Source organism: Schistocerca piceifrons, chromosome 4 (genome assembly GCF_021461385.2).
Source record: "Schistocerca piceifrons isolate TAMUIC-IGC-003096 chromosome 4, iqSchPice1.1, whole genome shotgun sequence".
Taxonomy (NCBI): Eukaryota; Metazoa; Arthropoda; class Insecta; order Orthoptera; family Acrididae; genus Schistocerca; species Schistocerca piceifrons.
Window position 1 is genome coordinate 234,908,617 of NC_060141.1, and position 19,186 is coordinate 234,927,802.

Consider the following 19,186-nt stretch of genomic DNA (forward strand, 5'->3'; position numbering starts at 1 on the left):
GGCTGGCAAGGTTGTCATTGAGACTACGTTCATTAACCACATACGTTACAGAAGTCTAAGTCCTTTAGGGAGCACAGTTGTCTAAGTTCGGTGTGTAGCCGTTTGAAAGTAAAACAGGAGTAAATGTACAAGTCCACAAGTCTGCTACAAAGACAGATTCCCCGTCTTCTTCGGCGAGAAGACCGATAATGCTGTCAAGCCCAAAGCTGGTAGCTCTAGGGTCACAGTACTGAAAGGCAGTGACGTCATGGAGGCCCCTTTTGATTGAGAATCCTGATTGATGGAATCCTTGCATAATCGGTGCTTGGCTCAGGAAATTCACTTGTAACAAACTGGCCAGATCTGCTGATTATTGCCCTAAATATCACTCGTCCCTAGGATACAATCAGGCCTATTTTCGGTCATGTGTCTTGTGAAAGGGAATAGATCCATGTAGCCCACAGCCTCTAGCGGCAATTGGGTCGCTCCGTGGTGGACGGTCTGTCTCCTGGAAAACTCTACCCTGTGGGTTAGGTATCTTTAAAGTACTGATGTGGTGTAGGTTGCTGACATCGCAGGCGTTAAGCCTCTGTACGGCTGATTCTTTAATTTTCCTATATGTAGCATCTATATTCCCCATAGGCATGCATGCTTAGGCAGCCTTTTATTTGTCTTCTAACTGTTTCGGTATAGACATTTTACACTTCGCACTTTTAGTCGTCGGTATTCCCTCTTACCTGATTTATTTGCTGAATTATTATACATTCTCTTTCCACAAACTAAATTCATTATTATTGCGTAGTATCCTATTTGATCCTGTACTGCCTTTATTATTTCATCTCTCAAACCTATCTGTACGTTATCTGTAGTGTTCCTATCTGCCGTTTTGGTCAATTGTGGCCTCTCAACCATCTCTGTATTCGTATCTCATCTCCTTAATTTCATTTCTTTCTCCAATCTCGGTAGTTTAGCCTGCAGCTCATAACAAATGAACTATAGACAGAGTGCATTTCTGTGCTTGAAATGCTTTCCAGTATAAAATCAGGTTTTGAGATCATTTTCTTGCCGTTGTAAAATTTGTCTGAAACTTCTTGCTGCCACCAGATCTCTTCCACATACACAGTCTTCTTTGTTGAATCTTAAACTATTACCATCAATTCTGTAATGTCTTCCCTAAAACTATGTATATTTTAAAGGTTTTAATAGTTCTTAAACGCAGCATCCGCTGCTAAGAGCTTGTTTAAATCAGCTGCACTTCTTCACAGTAGTGCAGTGAGTTGTACGTGCTGCTATGTTGGCAGACTACATCCGGTGGCGGTGGGGGGCGGCCGAAAGGTCGTGGTGGACAACCTGGTGCTCAGCAACTACCGTATACCTCGAGGGGTGAGTAGACAGATCCACGATCGGTTGCTGCTCTTCATATTGGCACCGTCTCTCAAAAACTGCAGTAAAATTTATTATACACTGGAGAACTTTGAGGTTTAATACCGGCACCATGATGTCTAAAAAAAAGTCTATATTTTCTATCGATCGACACATTCAAATTCTATATGTTCAAATTTTACTTCATCTGTGAGTAAGGAATAAGTGTGATTTATTCATGATGTTCATCAATCAAATTCTGATAAATTAGAATTTCGTGAATGAAGATATCAATGTCTTAGTAAATTATAGTAAGAGAAAACACCACTAGGATTCAAACTGACTACATCTAGAAGGAGTACCAGCGATCTTCTTTGTTAAGAATATTCCCTGGAACAACACTTCTTTTGCTATGTGCATAAGCTTCTATCTTATCTCCTATCAGAAGTCGAAAATGTCATGAAATTGCCGGCCGGGGTGGCCGTGCGGTTCTAGGCGCTACAGTCTGAAACCGCGTGACCGCTACGGTCGCAGGTTCGAATCCTGCCTCGGGCATGGATGTGTGTGATGTCCTTAGGTTAGTTAGATTTAAGTAGTTCTAAGTTCTAGGGGACTGATGACCTTAGAAGTTAAGACCCATAGTGCTCAGAGCCATTTGAACCATTTTGTCATGAAATTCTTGCACACCTCACGGAGGTTACATCTCTTTTTCTGGTGGAATTCACTGTGTACGTGTGTGTTTTGCTTCTGGTATTGAATAAGTGCCACAGAACTGTGTCATTACAGAACAGAAGGATAGAGATATACAGGGTGGTCGTAAATTCCCGTTACGAACTTCTAGGACACGTAGAGCGTAGTGAGTATAGAACATTTTGAATAGCAACCCATTTCCGGAATCGTATCGTTTCAGTTCTACGACAGTTTCAAAATTCAGATGTGTACCTCGTCAACGTCTGCTTAGGGCAAGAGAAACGTCTCAGAGTTCCCTGTCCTGGTATGCAACGGAGTAGACACGATGACGTGTACTACGTCAAACGATCCCCAGATGTCACTTATTGTCCGCTTTGCTGTGAGACCGAGTCAACACCTCTGCATCACCGATAGAGAAAACACTGTGTAGTACACGTTTGCGGAATACACAGACATGCTCCTTGTGAATGGCCAAACTGGAGGTAACGCAAGAGCTGTTAGTCGGCTGTATCACGAACGTTTTCCACACCGTCGCACTCCATCGCACAAACTGTTTGCCCAAACGGGTACCTTCATCGTGAGGAGGCAGGACTTGTAAAGAAACTGGTTCTCTACTTCTGAAAAAAAAATACCTTTTAAATAATAAAACATGACCTATGCAAGGAATCTGACAACCCCTGTTAGTCATGGACGAAACAAAAAAAAAATTGGCATAGTCTTTGTCAGAACGTGCAGAATAAGACGTCAATTTTAATCTAAATATGGTATGCCAATGTTTACGTAATAAAAAATAAATTAGGTAATTCACTACTATTATTATATAGATGCGATAAATCACTTTAGCGGGGGCCAAATGAACAATTAAAGTCCATGTAACTCCAGTAAAAAAAATGCCCACGAAATACGTAATTTTGTTTTGAAGCTGACAGCAAATGAGAAAATAGGTGCAAAATTACTATTGGTCAGTTTTCAAGCAGTAATGGCGGACAGCATCAGCTGGTAATATACATAATTTTATGGTAGCTAATTTTACTGCACAAAAAATAAAATATATATTCCCTCCAAAAGAAGTTACACACAAACATTAAAATAAACTTGTGATGAGCAGCAAAATGTCTGGGAAGAATTTTGAAAGAAAATTATTAATTGAACTTTAATTTGCCGGGTTTTCAACACTGTCAACAAGACGAAATAATGAAAAGAATATTTATTGGAACTAAACAAAATTGAACCTTGATATTGTGACTATTTTAAAATAGATAATTTAACTGCAATTGTCTTTAATATTGAAATGAGAGAGAGCGTAATAATTTTCTTTTAATGCCTTAACTGTTGCCGGCCGGAGTGGCCGTGCGGTTCTAGGCGCTACAGTCTGGAACCGAGCGACCGCTACGACCGCAGGTTCGAATCCTGCCTCGGGCATGGATGTGTGTGATGTCCTTAGGTTAGTTAGGTTTAAGTAGTCGTAAGTTCTAGGGGACTGATGTCCTCAGAAGTTAAGTCCCGTAGTGCTCAGAGCCATTTGAACCATTTGAACCTTAGGTTAGTTAGGTTTAATTAGTTCTAAGTTCTAGGCGACTGATGACCACAGAAGTTAAGTCGCATAGTGCTCAGAGCCATTTGAATCATTTTGAACCTTAACTGTTGCTGCAGGCAGTGCGATGACGTCAGCGGTGGTCCACGCGGACGATGTGTGAACTTAATCCTGGTTCGTGGCGTGAAGATAATGATGGATCCTCCTGTTTCATTAATATTCCAGTTACGGCGGTGGTCCACATCTCCGTTGTAGTCGAATCAGCTGGCAGCACTGGCGCGATAATAATAGTTCCAGTGTGTGCGTTGTCGTTACGCGCGCGACGTTTTATTATTAAAAGCTTATTAATCACGCGGTGCTGGTAGGTCGGAATTATGCAATGTCTTTAGTATTTACGATATATAGCCGGTTAATGCCAATACTTCGCACAGTTAATTCACCGTGTTGCCACAGGAAAACAGTCACATGTGTTTATCACTATAACAGTCCGTTAAACGTCAGTTCAATTTACGTCGTCGTCTTTAAGACAGTTTGGATGATATAATAAATGTTTCTTGATCAAATCACAGCACTGTTCTTTTACTTAACATTTTGGTTTGTTCCAGTTTCACGCAATTCTAACAGTTAATGTCTCCACACGATAATGGTGTCTGGTCCACGACTAATTGTCGCAAGTTCACACAGTATGTAAAATCTTCACCGCAAACAGTCGATATACTTTTCAGGTTTTACTGTTCACTTAATAATGCACGATCTCCTATTAACACAGTGCACGCACTGTAATCAATTGTTCCTCCGCGTATCACCGTCTTTCACGCCGAACTTTGCAACGTTTCACCACCCGTCAACCGGCCACGATACCACAACAACTCGCACGCTCTCTATCGATACTCGTTCGCTCTCTCTCTGACACAGTACTTCTCCTAGCCTAACCAAAGATTTACGAAGCATATAAAACCAGAACGTTCATATTCGTACAATATAAAATATAAAACAGTAGCAAAATGAATGAAGAAACAAAGCGACGTATTAACAAATAAAGAATAGTTGAAATAAATGATACATACGTAGTATGACAAGGTAATGCACAAAAGAAAAAAAAAATATTATCGGCTTTCGGGGAAAGCAATGTCTTTACAGACTGTGGTGCTCCACGGCGACGCCGCACTCCCGAATTTGAAGAAGGTGTACTGTGTCGCATTGAAGATAACCTGTCAACGAGTTCGCGAACAATTGCGCGTGCAATGGCTGTTGGTCACAGTACAGTCTTGGACATCCTGCATGAGCAACAATTACATCCATACCACTTACAAAGGGTACACGCTATGGGTCCAGCTGACTTTCCACAACTTTTCGCCTTCTGCACATGGTTCCTGCACCGTTGCATCGACGCGCCACCCTGTTTCCATGTCGAGTTCTCTTCTCAGATGAATATAGGTTCACAAGGGATTGTGTTCTGAATGCTCGAAATAGCCATGTCTGGGCGGACGAAAACCCTTATGCCACGCATGTTCAAGGATTTCAAGACAGGTTTGGAATTAACATGTGGGCAGGTATTCTGAACGGTCATGTGATTGGACCATACTTTCTTCCACCCAAGCTCACGGGTCCCGTATACTTAGTCCTCCTACGACACATACTGGACCCGTTCTTGGAAGCTGTGCCATTGAATTTCCGTCAGGAAATGTGGTTTCAGCATGATGGAACACCACCTCACTTTTCACGGGCTGTCCGGAGACATCTCAACAGACGGTATGGTGAAAGATGGATAGACCATGGTGGTCCAGCCGCGTGGCCGCCACTATCGCCAGATTTAACCCCTATGGACGACTTCTTGTGGGGTCGTATGAAGAGCCTAATTTATGAGACACCTGTAGAGACTGAGGAAGATCTGCTGGCATGAGTTCTGGCCGCTGCACAAGACATTGAAGTGACACCAGGTGGGATTGAGAGAGTGTACCAGAACATGCTTCGGAGGCACAATGTGTGTAACAATGTTGATGTTCGCCACATCGGACGGTGTTGTAATGCATCGGTACGTTGCGGCTGGTGCCGTAGATGCTGAGTTCTTATTGTTGTCGACTAATATAAACCATGAGGTGTAAGTTGTAATGCAAATGCGTAAGTAATAGCGAAACAAGTCAGTATTCTTTTCAAATGGATTGCAACAATTGTACTGGGTCACGCCTTAGTACATTCCTCACGTGGGTGTGGAGATAATCATCTGCATTGAAACCGTCGTAGAACGGAAACGATACGTTTCCGGGCGTGGGTTCCTATTCAAAATATTATGTACGAACTACCCTCTACATGACCTAGAAGTTTGTAACGGGAATTTCCGACCACCCTGTATGTTTGAGAGCTAGATGTCTGTAATGCTACTTCCTTTTGTGGTTTAAGATTAGGTGATGTACAAATAGTCGCCTGAACCAAAGAACACATTATGGGTAAGTCATTACAATTAATTATAAGCGACTATCGTGGTTGATTAATACAGTACCAATGGAACTAGGTTTTCCTATCAATATATGAAGTTTATGGAGCTATGAACTATGAGTGGACAGAAATTAACCATCCTTACAATTTTACCTGACATAAATACACTGCCCATCCCAAAAGTTTGCAGATAAATTTTATTCCTGACGTATCAGCGACGTCAGTGCAGTAACTGCGGTAGCAGCTGGACCAGATACGCATTCGACCAGTCAGTTTTGAGCGGGCAGTGTTACCTAGTCGACATGCGGTCGTAGTGTGTCAACGTTGTTGTGTCTAAAATCGCAATTGAACAATGAAATGTGCATCTCTAACTGAAGTGTGGAAGACATTCTCCAGAATTTATGAATTTGCAACATGCTGCAGACGAAAACTAGGTCGCAACTTGTTTTATGATTGAAAAAAAATGGTTGTATCTCCGTCAAAAATTGCATTAGGAAGTACGTTTTTTTTATTTCTCGATGGTGACTACTTTCGGACATCTATGTCCATTTACAAACCATCTGTACTGTAAGTGTAACAATACAGGTGATAGCCTATGTACAAAAACTGAACCTGCAGTGACAATCAATGGCACGCTATAGCCGAGTCAGTAACAGTAAATAGACCACTGTCGTTGACTTGGCCATAGTGCCGCTTTTATCGTCACTGCAGGGTCAGTCTACATGGGCTCTCGCCTGCATTGTTACACTTCCGATACGGGTGGTTTAAAAATGGACATAGGTGTCTGAAACTAGTCACCATCAAGAAAGAAAAAAGATACTTCATAACCCAACTAGTGGCAGAGCTACAACCATGTATTCTCCAGAATGTTTCGAAGAAGAGAAAAATGTCTGCGAAGTTCGTCTCGAACACCTTGAATCCCGCGCAAAAACAAGAATGTATCGATTCTCGCTGCTACTTGATTGAAACTAAAAAAGAGGACAATTCTTTTAAGGGTAAAATGATCACAGTTGCCGAGATTTGACTTCAGCAATAAAAAACTAACAGAGAACGACAAACTGCACAATGGATCTGATGATTCGCCAAGACAGAGAAGAAGGTACGAAATTGATACGAAAGTTGAACATCTCAAACAAGGATTTTTATCACAGTTGCACATTGCTGTATACACATTCTGTGCAGTGTTCTTAAGAGGGGAGGAAGCTATGTACAACATCTTACACAATGAAACCACCGTCTTAAATTTTCCTTATTTAGCAAATCCAGTCTCCAATCTTTTTTAGTTGATGGGGCGGTGTGTACACTTCTGTAAATGCTTCACCTTTGAGTGCACATAACTTACTTTTTTCATGAATTTTGTGACCGGTATTTGAATAACAACTAGGTTACCTTAGGAAGAAACCGGACAATAAACGTATAATGCCGTTTCTATCGACATAGCGAACAAGAAGGGTATTCAGTTTAAGACTCAGCACCAGAAAACATTGTAATTAATGCAGGAGTTCAAATTTTGTATATTTAGAATAACACTATGTTTAAGTTATACACACATCACAAAAAGTTTTGCATCACCACGGTTCCCAGAACCCCTAAACTTAGACGTTCACTTTGAATATTGTATCACAGGCACAATGTCTTTGACTGTTCAGAGATGCCACTAAACCCGCCAAAAGATGTAAACAACCATGCATAAGCTGCGCCTATTAGATGGAGGGGGTACTACAACCGATCATTTCCAGTCATTCATCCAGGAAACAGGTACACGGCTCGTGTTGTCTATAGTTCAACCATGCCTAGACGGTCAATAGTGCGGTTAGATAGCGTCCACATTGATACTTTGTGCTAGGAAAGGCTCTCAACGAGGGAATTGTCCACTCGTCTCGGAGTGAACCAAAGCGATGTTGTTCGGACATGGAGCAGATACAGAGAGACAGGAACTGTCGATGACATGCCTCGCTCAAGCCGCCCAAGGCCTACTACTGCAGTGGATGACCGCTACCTACGGATTATGGCTCGGAGGAACACTGAGAGCAACGCCACCATGATCAATAATTCTTTTCATGCAGCCACAGGACGTCGAGTTACGACTCAAACTGTACGCAGTAGGCTGCATGATGCGCAGTTTCACTCCCGACGTCCATGGGGAGGTCCATCTTTGCAACCACGACACCATGCAGCGAGGTACACATGGGCCCAACAACATGCCGAATGGACCGCTCAGGATTGACATCACGTTCTCTTCACCGATGAGTGTCACATATGCCTTCAACCAGACAATCGTCGGAGACGTGTTTGGAGGTAACCTGGTCAGGCTGAACGCCTTAGACACACTGTGCAGCGAGTGCAGCAAGGTGGAGGTTCCCTGCTGTTTTGGGGTATCATTATGTGGGGCCGACGTACGCCGCTGGTGGTCACGGAAGGCACCGTAACGGCTGTACGATACGTGAATGTCATTCTTCGATCGTTAGTGCAACCATATGGGCAGCATATTGGCGAGGCATTCGTCTTCATGCACGACAATTCGCGTCCCCATTATGCACATCTTGTGAATGACTTCCTTCGGGATAACGATATCGCTCGACCTTAGCGGCCAGGATGTTCTCTAGACATGAACCCTAACGAACATGCCTGGGATCGAATGAAAAGGGCTGTTTATCGACGACGCGACCCACCAGCTACTCTGAGGGATCTACGCCGAATCGCCGAGTGGGACAATCTGGACCGACAGTGCCTTGATGAACTTGTGGATAGTATGCCACGATGAATACAGTCATGAATCAATGCAAGAGGACGTGCTACTGGATATTAGAGGTGCTGGTGTGTACAGCAGTCTGGACCACCACCTTTGAATGTCTCGCTGTGTGGTGGTACAACATGCAATGTGTGGTTTTAATGAACAATAAAAATGATTTTTATATTGATCTCCATTCCAGTTTTCTGTGCAGGTTCCGGAACGCTCGGAAGTGAGGTGATGCAAAACTTTTTTTTTAATGTGTGTATTATCCAAATCGCAATAATGTGAACTGTTGAGAATATTAAAGCATATTTTTCTAATTTGATTGTGCTTGACATAAATATTGATCCCCTTATGCTACAGGTCCAGGATCAGTGGTTCTAGGATATTTCTAACACGTCTTAATTCTCGGTGTATGGAGGAAGAAAGACCAAGGGTACTTACAAGTGTGTAAAGTTGCGTAACTGACTTAACTAATGCGATATGAAGAGTGGCCCTGTCATTTATAAAGTTACATCTCAATGAATATCCTACAACTAGAGCATATCCTATGGATTTCTCTGAGATTTTCTAGGATATTCAGACTATATTCTCGTCCTCAAGCTAATCAAAATTCACTATTAGATCAAAACATTATTAATAAAAAAACACAAAATAATAAACATCATTGATCATGGCAAACTAATCTCTGTTCAAAGAATAAATGCAATTCTGCACTATACAAATGTATCTTAAGTCAGAACCCATTTAAATCAAGATTAAACAATGACATAATTGTCCAATGAACATATAAAACAAAATAAAAGTCCCTCTAAACTAATACTAGCAATCAACTGCCTACTTCTGCCCCGTTTGTTGGAACGTGATCCGTGAAATGACTGACATCGCCGCAGCACGAAACTCTAGAAGAAACTACTCCTGAACACCTGAACACTAGGTGCAAACCCTCAGTGGAGATAAAAAATACGTTAACAGTGATCACAGCAATTTACTTTTACACCCCTATAATGCCGGAGCGAATTGCAATATGACCGTGAATATAACGTGGTGGCGAAACGGAGTGACGATTCTCGAAGAAATCTGCGCCGTCGGCAACGCTTCAGTCCTTCAGACTATTCTGAACGATAAAATACAAGACCATGGACAGCAGACTGCGGCCCACAAAATACTAAATCTGAATACTGGCTTGTAGCTTCTCTGCACACAGCAGACGAGAGATATGAAATCCCAGCCATAAAGGCGAAATTCAGAAACGTCTCAATATGACAGTGTAATACGAGAAGTGCTCTCAAGACCACCGTATGCTGCATAATGAACGACAATTCCCAGCGAGAAGGCGAAGTTCAGAATCGTCTAAGTTTGCAACAGGTACAGCGGCCTAACTACGTGCTAAATTACAAGCTTGCCTGAGAGCAAAAGTTAGTAAGTCTGTCCGTCGTCGAAAAGAGTTGACACGGAAGACGTCTGTTCCCCACGGGCGTCCAGATCGAAGACCCTTTCTCAAAACTACCGGCTCTGCCGCAAACATCTGATTTCCTCCCTCCTAAGCCTGCACAGTGAATCATAATCATAGAATTCCCTGACTAGTCTCCCTCTCTGCTCATTCTTCCAACTGCTGACCGACCAGCAACTTTAGTTTGGTTTTTGGCTTCGGAACTTCTAGAATTCATCTCCACTATGCCGTCTAAACAAAATTCCACCAACTGGCGGTCACTCATCGAAAAATTCGCGGTAAGCAGCCTGGCGCACGGCTGATGGCGCCACCGATGTCGCTTAGGACATTCCAGACTTTCTCTGTATTGTTCAACAAGATTTCTAGACTTGACTGCAAGGGTCCATCGAGCTCAGGAATACACTGTGTCTGCACTCTCGTGATGCAATCTGTGAGGTCGCCAACCACTCTAACATGAAAGGACCTTGAATTGATCAGCGTGTGGTTGAGGGACCTCCCACAGTAAACTGGACTGGGAGACCACCTTTGAAAGCTGGGATACCGCATCCCCACACTGCTCGGCAGTTCTGGGCTGGACAGCTCTGCCTGCACACACACTGTGAGACCTATGTCCCATTTCTGCATCTTGTTCCTCTCGGCACACAATCTTTGATAACAAAAACCAATCACCTATGATGCAATGAGCATTAAGAATTAGTGGGAAAGTGCACTCTGTGGTGTCAGTCACATTTAAACGTCTTCATAACAATAGAGAATCTATCAGATAGTTCCTAATTTCAGATTAATCACGCAGCAAGGAGTAGAAACTGAATCATTGTAAGGTGCAAAACATTGCCACCTTAAAAGTAAAGTTGGTTGTACATTTAACTTTTAGCAACTATGTTGTTGTAATTAATAATTAGACTTGTCCATGTCCTGCTGCAGTACCGTTGTAAGCTTGTACTCTGCCCTGTGGTGATGATGAGCTGCCGATCGCACGTTGGTGCTGGTATTTCAGTCCCCCTTGTTCCACCACCCACCCCATTCACAAGTAAGACTGGTTGATTCACAATCCTGGTGGAAAATGGCATAGTCTTTCTTATCAGCTTAATCTCTTGCACAGCTATGGTTTCTACATCATCTACAGCGCTCCAAGGGAACCACTTTGCTGTTTTAGGGCTGGGGGGGGGGGGGGGGGTGTAGGCTAACATTTTGTCTGTTGCTTAACACACGTGAACACAGTCTGGACTGTTTGATGTCTTTGTCGACAGGTGGATATGGTGCTGGCCAACATAGTGCTCACCAACTCGGATGAACACTTCTCACGAGCCTCCGAGTTCATTCCTGAACGATGGCTCAAGGACGATCACTCTGCCCAGACAGCGCACCCCTTCGCCTTCATGCCCTTCGGCTTCGGCCCCAGGATGTGCATCGGCCGCAGATTCGCTGAGCTCGAGATCTACACCTTGCTGGCCAGGGTATGCACTCACACTCGCGCGGGGGCGGGGGGGGGGGGAGGGTGGAGGAAAGGGAGGGAAGGCGGTACATCTGTCCTCAGCTGGTGGAGCAGGTCCCATCTCCTTCACTTGGTCAACCTCCTCTACCAACAAAACAGCTATTTTTAGTTATTTTATTTATTTACACGTCAACTTCCGCAGGACAAAATTAAGGAGCAAATCTCCAAGGTCATGCAACGTGTCAGTACATGAAATTACAACATAAAAGTAATAACTGATAAAATAAAATGTTTATCAACCCAACAAAATTTAAGCCTTAAGTTTATGTACACGCAATTAACATTATAACATAAGAATCAGCTTAATTTTGCAAAAAACTCTTCATTTTCGATTTGAAAGCGCGTGGACTACTGCTAAGATTCTTTAACCATTTTGGTAGTTTATTGAAAATGGATATAGCAGTATACTGCACAACTTTCTGCTCAAGAGTTAAGGAAGTCTGATACAAATGGAGGTTGGATTTATGCCGAGTATTAACTAAGTGAAAGCTGCTTATTCTTGGGAATAAGCTGATATTGTTAACAAGAAACGACAGTAAAGAATATACATATTTAGAGACCAATGTCAAAATATCCAGACTAGTGAACAGGGGTCGACAAGAGGTTCGCGAACTTACACCACTCGGTGCCCGAACCGCGACGACTGGACCCTATACACTTGACAGCTACAGTCAAGGTCCCCTCCACATCTCGGATGAGTCCCCCAGCGGACATGTCGAGTGAACACTGGCTTTCTTTCCAGCCCTCAAAGCTATCTTCCTAAGGGGCTCCATAATGCGCCTAACATTGGACCCCCTATAACTGGCAAACCCCTGCCATGTGTTCCTGCTCAGACGCTGCTGAAGGGACAGCCACCTGTTCACTCACAGGGTGAACAGAAAATGCCATTGGCCAGCCTCTACATTGGCCCAGAAAAGAATCCCATTTGGGTTGACAAAGTGTGGTGATAGACCCTACCACTTACAAATCGAGCAGCACACTTCTGAATTGTAGGGGCCGTGTGTTAATTACTACAGGTAGCTTGTCATGCTTTCGTGTGGCAAGTACTTCCATTCTCCGCAAAATGTTGAGGTGTTGTGATGCACATGTAACTATAACAAATATTTTTCACAAACGGCGTAGTAAAACACTTTTCACTTCAACAGAACACAGTGTGAATCACACATAACATACTTGTTATAGTTATGTGAATTACACTGTGTTCTGGTGAAGTGAAAAGTGTTTTACTATGTTATTTGTAAAAAATACTTGTTATAATTATACGTGCATCACAACACCTCAGCATTATGCGGAGAATGGAAGTACTTGCCACACGAAAACATGACAGGCCACCTGTAATAATTAACACACAAGTGATCCAGAAAATTCATGCACACCAAATGTAAAGAATAAATAAAAACGAAAACCTACTGATGATGGCACAGTGGTGCCGAAACATGTTTGGGTACTGAGAAAAACGGTGTTTTGCATAACTGGTGGACCTCACATCCAACCAATTTTAATTACAAACACGGCCAATACAAGGAGCTGCAAATCAAAATGATGGACAGTACACTATTAATGCTAAATTCGAACACTACAGGGTCGTTTATTTCTTCTTATCTGCATTATCTTACATTTTGCTACATTTAGTCCAAGCTACCATTCAGCATACCAAATAGAAATTCCATCAGAGTCATCCTATATTTTTCTACAGTCACTCAACGACGATATTTACCCATATACTACAGATTCATCAGCAAACAGTCTTAGATTGCTGTGTACAGAGAACAAGAGTGACCCTATAACACTTCACTGGAGCATTCTTGACCATAACCTTGTGATTAGATTAGATTAGATTAGATTAGTTTTTCGTTCCATAGATCCGTGCTGAGGAGATCCTCATGGGTGTGGAACATGTCAATTTTTTTTAAGCTGAAATAACAATACAAATAGTATGAATATATACAATACATCATTTGTTTGTATTAAAAAATTCGTCGATGGAGTAGAAGGAGTTGGCAACTAGTAAGTCTTTCAGGCTCCTTTTATACTGATCCTTATTTGTGACTAAATTTTTTGTGTTTGCTGGCAAATTATTGAAGACGAGTGTTCCTGAGTAGTGGACCCCTTTTTGAACTAAAGTAAGTGCTTTTAAGTCCTTGTGCAGATCATTTTTGTTCCTGGTATTGTATGTATGAACTATTTGTTGGAAAAAGAGATATCTTATTTAGGACAAATTTCATTAAGGAGTAAATACACTGAGAGGCAGTAGTTAGTATACCCAGTTCTTTGAAGAGGTTTCTACGGGACGTCCGTGAATTTACTCCACAAATAATACGTATTACACGCTTTTGGACTGTGAAAACTTTTGTTTGACTTGAAGAGTTACCTCAAAATATTATACCATATGACATTGTGGAATGAAAGTAGGCAAAGTATGCAAGCTTTTTCATTTTTATGTCGCCTATGTCTGCTAACACTCGAATTGCAAATACCGATTTGTTAAGGCATTTCTGCAGTTCTGTGGTGTGTTCCTTCCAACTGAATTTATTATCAAGTTGCAATCCCAGGAATTTAAGACTGTCCACCTCTTCTATCTGCTCTTCTTCATACTTTATGCATATGCAGGGTGGAAACCTCTTACAGGTTCTGAATTGCATATAGTGAGTCTTTTAGAAGTTTAATGCCAGTGAGTTGGCTTTAAACCATTTATTAATATCCATTAAAATATCATTAGCAGATCTTTCTAGAACTACACTCGACACACTATTTATTGCAATACTTGTGTCATCTGCAAACAAAATGAACTCTGCTTCTGGCAGTGTAACTGATGAGAGATCGTTAATGTACACAAGAAAAAGCAATGGCCCTAAGATGGATCCTTGTGGGACACCACATGTAATTTCTTCCCATTCTGATGATGACTGATGACTTAATTCACTAGCCCATTGCACTGACAACCTTTGTTTCCTGTTAGTGAGGTATGACTTGAACCATTTTGCAGCACTGCCCCTGACTCCATAGAATTCTAATTTATTTAAAAGGATGTTTTGGTTCACACAATCGAATGCCATTGACAAATCACAGAAAATACCTGCTGCTTGTAACTTGTTATTTAATGAATTAAGTACATTTTTATTGTAGGTGTAAACAGCTTTCTCGATATCAGTACCCTTCAGAAATCCAAACTGTGTTCTTGATAATATGTTATTTGTGGTCAGATGGTTGAGAAGCTGCCTCTACATTACTTTTCTAAAATTTTTGAGAATGCTGGCAAAAGTGAAATCGGTCTGTAGTTTGATGGTATCTCTTTATCACCTTTCTTGAATAGAGGCTTAACATCTGCATATTTTAGCCAGTCAGGAAATGTCCCAGTTATAATTGACTGGTTACACAAGTAACTTAGAATTGTACTAAACTCACAAGAACATGCCCTAATTAACTTAGTTGATATTTCATCATAACCACTAGAATGCTTTGTTTTAAAGATTTTATTATGGAAGTTATTTCTTTTGGTGAAGTGAGTGACATATTCATGTACCTGAAGCTATTTGTAAAGGCTAGTTTCAGATATTCAAGGGCATTATTTACTGATCCTGACAATCCCATTCTATCAGTAACGGATATAAAGTACTTGTTAAATAGATTTGCCACACTATGCCCATCGGTTACTAATGTGTCATCACCCATAGTGCTATTTGCTCCTGTTCCTTTCTGGTTCTACCAGTCTCCTCTTTCACTATATGCCATATTGTTTTTATTTTGTTCCCTGACATTGCTATCTTCTTCTCGTAGTGCATTTGTTTATATGTCTGAATTACTGTTTTTAATATTTTACAGTAATCCTTGTATTTAGCTAAATCGTCAGTATTGGAGCTATTCTTGGTCGACAGATACATTTTCCTTTTTGTCTTACAGGAAATCTTTATTCCTTGTGTAATTCATGGTTTTGTTATAGACTTCTGTTTAATTTGAGTAACTTTTAGAGGAAAACAGTTTTCAAACATGGTACTGACATTGTTCATGAATGTGTTATATTTTTCATTCATGTCATGAGCACTATAAAATCCTTCCAGTTCATATCTTTGAGCAGTTTTCTAAAACATGTAATTTTTGGTTGATTGACTACTCTCCTGTACTCGGATTTAGCAGTCTTGATAATCTGCTTAGAATTTACATCTAAAACAAGGAGCTGCATGTCATGATCTGATAGTCTATCTATTACAGGTTTCATGATTTGATTTTGTTCCTTCGATTTGTCTATAAAAATTTTATCAGTGGCTGTCCTTGAGGATTTAGTGATCCTAGTTGGAAAGTTTACAGTCTGAATTAGATTGAAAGACAACATAACTAACTGCAGTAAATGTTTACTGGAAGATTGAATTAGAAAATCTGTAGTAAAGTCACCAGCAATCAGAATTTCTTTGTTTCATCTTGTTAAATAACCCAAAAGAGCTTCTAGAGGATTTATAAATAGATTATAATTTCCTGCAGATACTCGGCAAATAGTTACTATTATATAGGATCTGTTATGGAACTCTACTTCTGTTGCACATGCTTCTAGATGCTGCTCTAAACAGAATTTATTAATGTCAATGTTCTTGAATTTATTTCAGTTTTTAATAAATGTGGCAACTCCTCCTCCATCCATATCTACTCTGCAGAAGTAGGAAGCTAGCTCAAATCCTGAAATGTCTAACATATCTATACCAGTGGTCACTTGATGTTCAGAGTGGCAGATTATGTCAATTTAGTTAGATGAATTCATTTCATCGATACAAATGGGTAGTTCATCAACTTTATTTCTGAGTCCCGGAATGTTCTGGTGTAATAAACATAACGGATACTGCATACTAATGGGATTATAACTGCTTTGGCGAAGATGAACTGGCAGTTTCTGATTACTTTCTGTTAAACATTGTTTAAATGGAGGCTGTATGCTAAAATCTGACTCCTGTTCATCTGTTTTCTCACACTGTGTCCGCCAATCTCTCTTAAAACTCGTTTTCTTTCCCCCTTCCCTATCCTCAAAAAGGCATCCCTCTGACACCTGTGACCACTGATATTTTACCACTTGTGACGGTGTCCTCCCTTACGTTTTCTGCAATCAACCCAGACAGTTTTCCCTTCCCTTTCCTATTGAGGTGAAGGCCATGCCTAGTGTAGTCCCACCGATCGATAGCATCCACAGTACTCAAACCAATATGGGACCCTATATCCGTCCTAAGCAGCCGTTCCATCTCCAAGTTCACCCTCCCGATGGAAGAGTTCAAATGAGTCTGATCATGGCGTCTCAACACAGACACAAATCCCACACTCGTATGCTTCGTTTCTGATGCTATCTTCACCAGGTCACTCTCTATGGAATATTCAGAGTCTCTGTCAGTGCTATTTCCTGGACCACCCACTACAACCACGGCATCCTCCTTTGTGAAATTCTTGTATAAAGAACCTAAATCCTCTGTTACCTGACCCAGATCTGCACTAGGCTTGAAAAAGTTTGTGACCAGGTACTCTGGACCTAGATTTTCCTGCAGTAGTTGGTCAACACCTCTACCACAGGAACTACCTAACAACAGAACTTTCTTTCTCTTTACAAATTTCCCTACCTTTCTCAAGTCCTTGAAAGCTTGTTGTGCCCTTTCTACAGCTTCATCAACATGAGGCTCATTCGACTCTGACTGAGGCAACAGGTCAAATCTATTTTCAAGATTAATGATAAAGCTGTCTGTCGCTCTCCTTTGCCTGTTCCCCCTATTATCTGTTGCCACTTCCCATCTCTGTTCACCCTTCTCCCTCTTTAACCTGTCCATATCCTCCCTTGCCTTGTCTAGGTCAGCTTGAAGAGCTGCAATTTTCCCTTCCTGTTCTAGTATTTTCCTATCTCTACTTCAGATCCTACAATACCACTGGTGAGCCTCATTTATGTCCCCATTTCTCACGCCACTACATTCGCCCCAATGAAAGAAACTACAGCACCCATCACACCATACCCCGGAACTAACGATCCTACCGCACGTCACACACTTCTCATATGGTTCAAATGGCTCTGAGCCCTATGGGACTTAACATCTGAGGTCATCAGTCCGCTAGAACTTGAAACTACTTAAACCTAACTAACCTAAGGACATCACACACATCCATGTCTGAGGCAGGATTCGAACCTGCGACCGTAGCGGTCACGCGGTTCCAGACTGTAGCGCCTAGAACCGCACGGCCACAACGGCCGGCTACACACTTCTCACTCATGGTAAAAACAGAAATCGTATAAACTGATTTAAGTACTGACTAAAACGTAAACAAAGGACCCTAGTAACTATTCGGGATTTCCAGCTAGTTGTATTCTGCTTTTGATGATTGATTCTGTTCATTCTCCCTGTATTTTCTGATCACTTCTTCCAGATATGGAGTTAAACAAGACTGGATTACATAAATATTGGGTGTGAAACAATGCGCCAATGAAAAGTTTAACACCTGATGTTGTGCGGTCGTTAGAACTTGGAAAGATTGGAGAATCTGGGTGATAATAGGGGCTGTGACAAGATTGTTTGCTCGCCTGTGTTTCCAGGTTGTGCGCCGCTTTCAGCTGCACTTTGATGGCGAGATGCGATGGAGGACTACGGTGCTGCATGCACCAGTGACACCACTCACCCTCAAGGTCACCGAGAGGGAGCAGGAGGTGTGACACCACACCCCTAGCTACTGCTCTGACATCACAATGAAAAGCAGCTACTGTGCAGCTGGACCAGTATTGGAATCTTACACAACCCACTAGTGATTGGCATTGGTGCTTTGCAACAGTATTCATTGTTTTCAATTCCCATTTTTGCCAGTTTTTCAAAACTTGATGTGAGTCCCAAAATCAGGAAATTAAGCACATTCATTTCATTTTATTGTATATTACAATACTTTAACCTTATTTTTTAGCCAGTATGATGGAGTGTACATTTATGTTTCTTAATTGTAGGAAGAAATAAATAAAACAATTAAAGCTAATTACAAAAGTGATATTGACTTTCACAGTATGACAATATTTATCAAAAGATAATCAGAATCTTATCTTATTACATGTAAAAGAGTTCAAGAAGAGTTATATGATAATTATAACAGTGAATGTATAATAGACACAATGGAAATAGGGATGACTACCATCAATATGGTTTCAACTTTCTTCTACAAGCAGTGTTTCACAGTTTCTAAATATTTCAATAATCCCATCATAAACACTTCAAAACGTTGTTTCAGAGAAATTTTTTTGGCCAAATTTACATCTTTAGTTTTACACAGATATCTGGTATTATGTCAATATTTGAAGACAATCGGTCAAGAACTTTTGAAGATTATTGCTAAAAACTTATATATATATATATATATATATATATATATATATATATATATATATATATATATATTAAAATGTGCAGCTCTGTCTGTCTGAACATTTACTACAGCATCCTGTAAAAATTTTAAGTAAATCTATCGAGAACTTTTCAAATTTTTGCTAACAATATATTGATTGAA

General features: G+C 41.1%; 1 protein-coding gene across 5 annotated transcripts in view; it reads left to right on the top strand.

Annotated features, from left to right (window-relative positions):
* The window catches only part of LOC124795054 (probable cytochrome P450 301a1, mitochondrial), a 128,256-nt gene extending 109,270 nt beyond the window's left edge, over nucleotides 1-18,986 (top strand). For 3 of the 5 annotated variants that reach the window (XM_047258849.1, XM_047258850.1, XM_047258848.1), the window contains exons 11-13: nucleotides 1,245-1,362; nucleotides 11,439-11,645; nucleotides 18,234-18,986. In XM_047258849.1, coding sequence (XP_047114805.1) covers nucleotides 1,245-1,362; nucleotides 11,439-11,645; nucleotides 18,234-18,350 — 442 coding nt within the window. In that variant the 3' untranslated portion in view covers nucleotides 18,351-18,986. The remainder of the gene's footprint in view (nucleotides 1-1,244; nucleotides 1,363-11,438; nucleotides 11,646-18,233) is intronic. The other 2 variants (XM_047258847.1, XM_047258851.1) reach the window with 2 other exon arrangements.
* The last annotated feature ends 200 nt before the right edge of the window (nucleotides 18,987-19,186 follow it).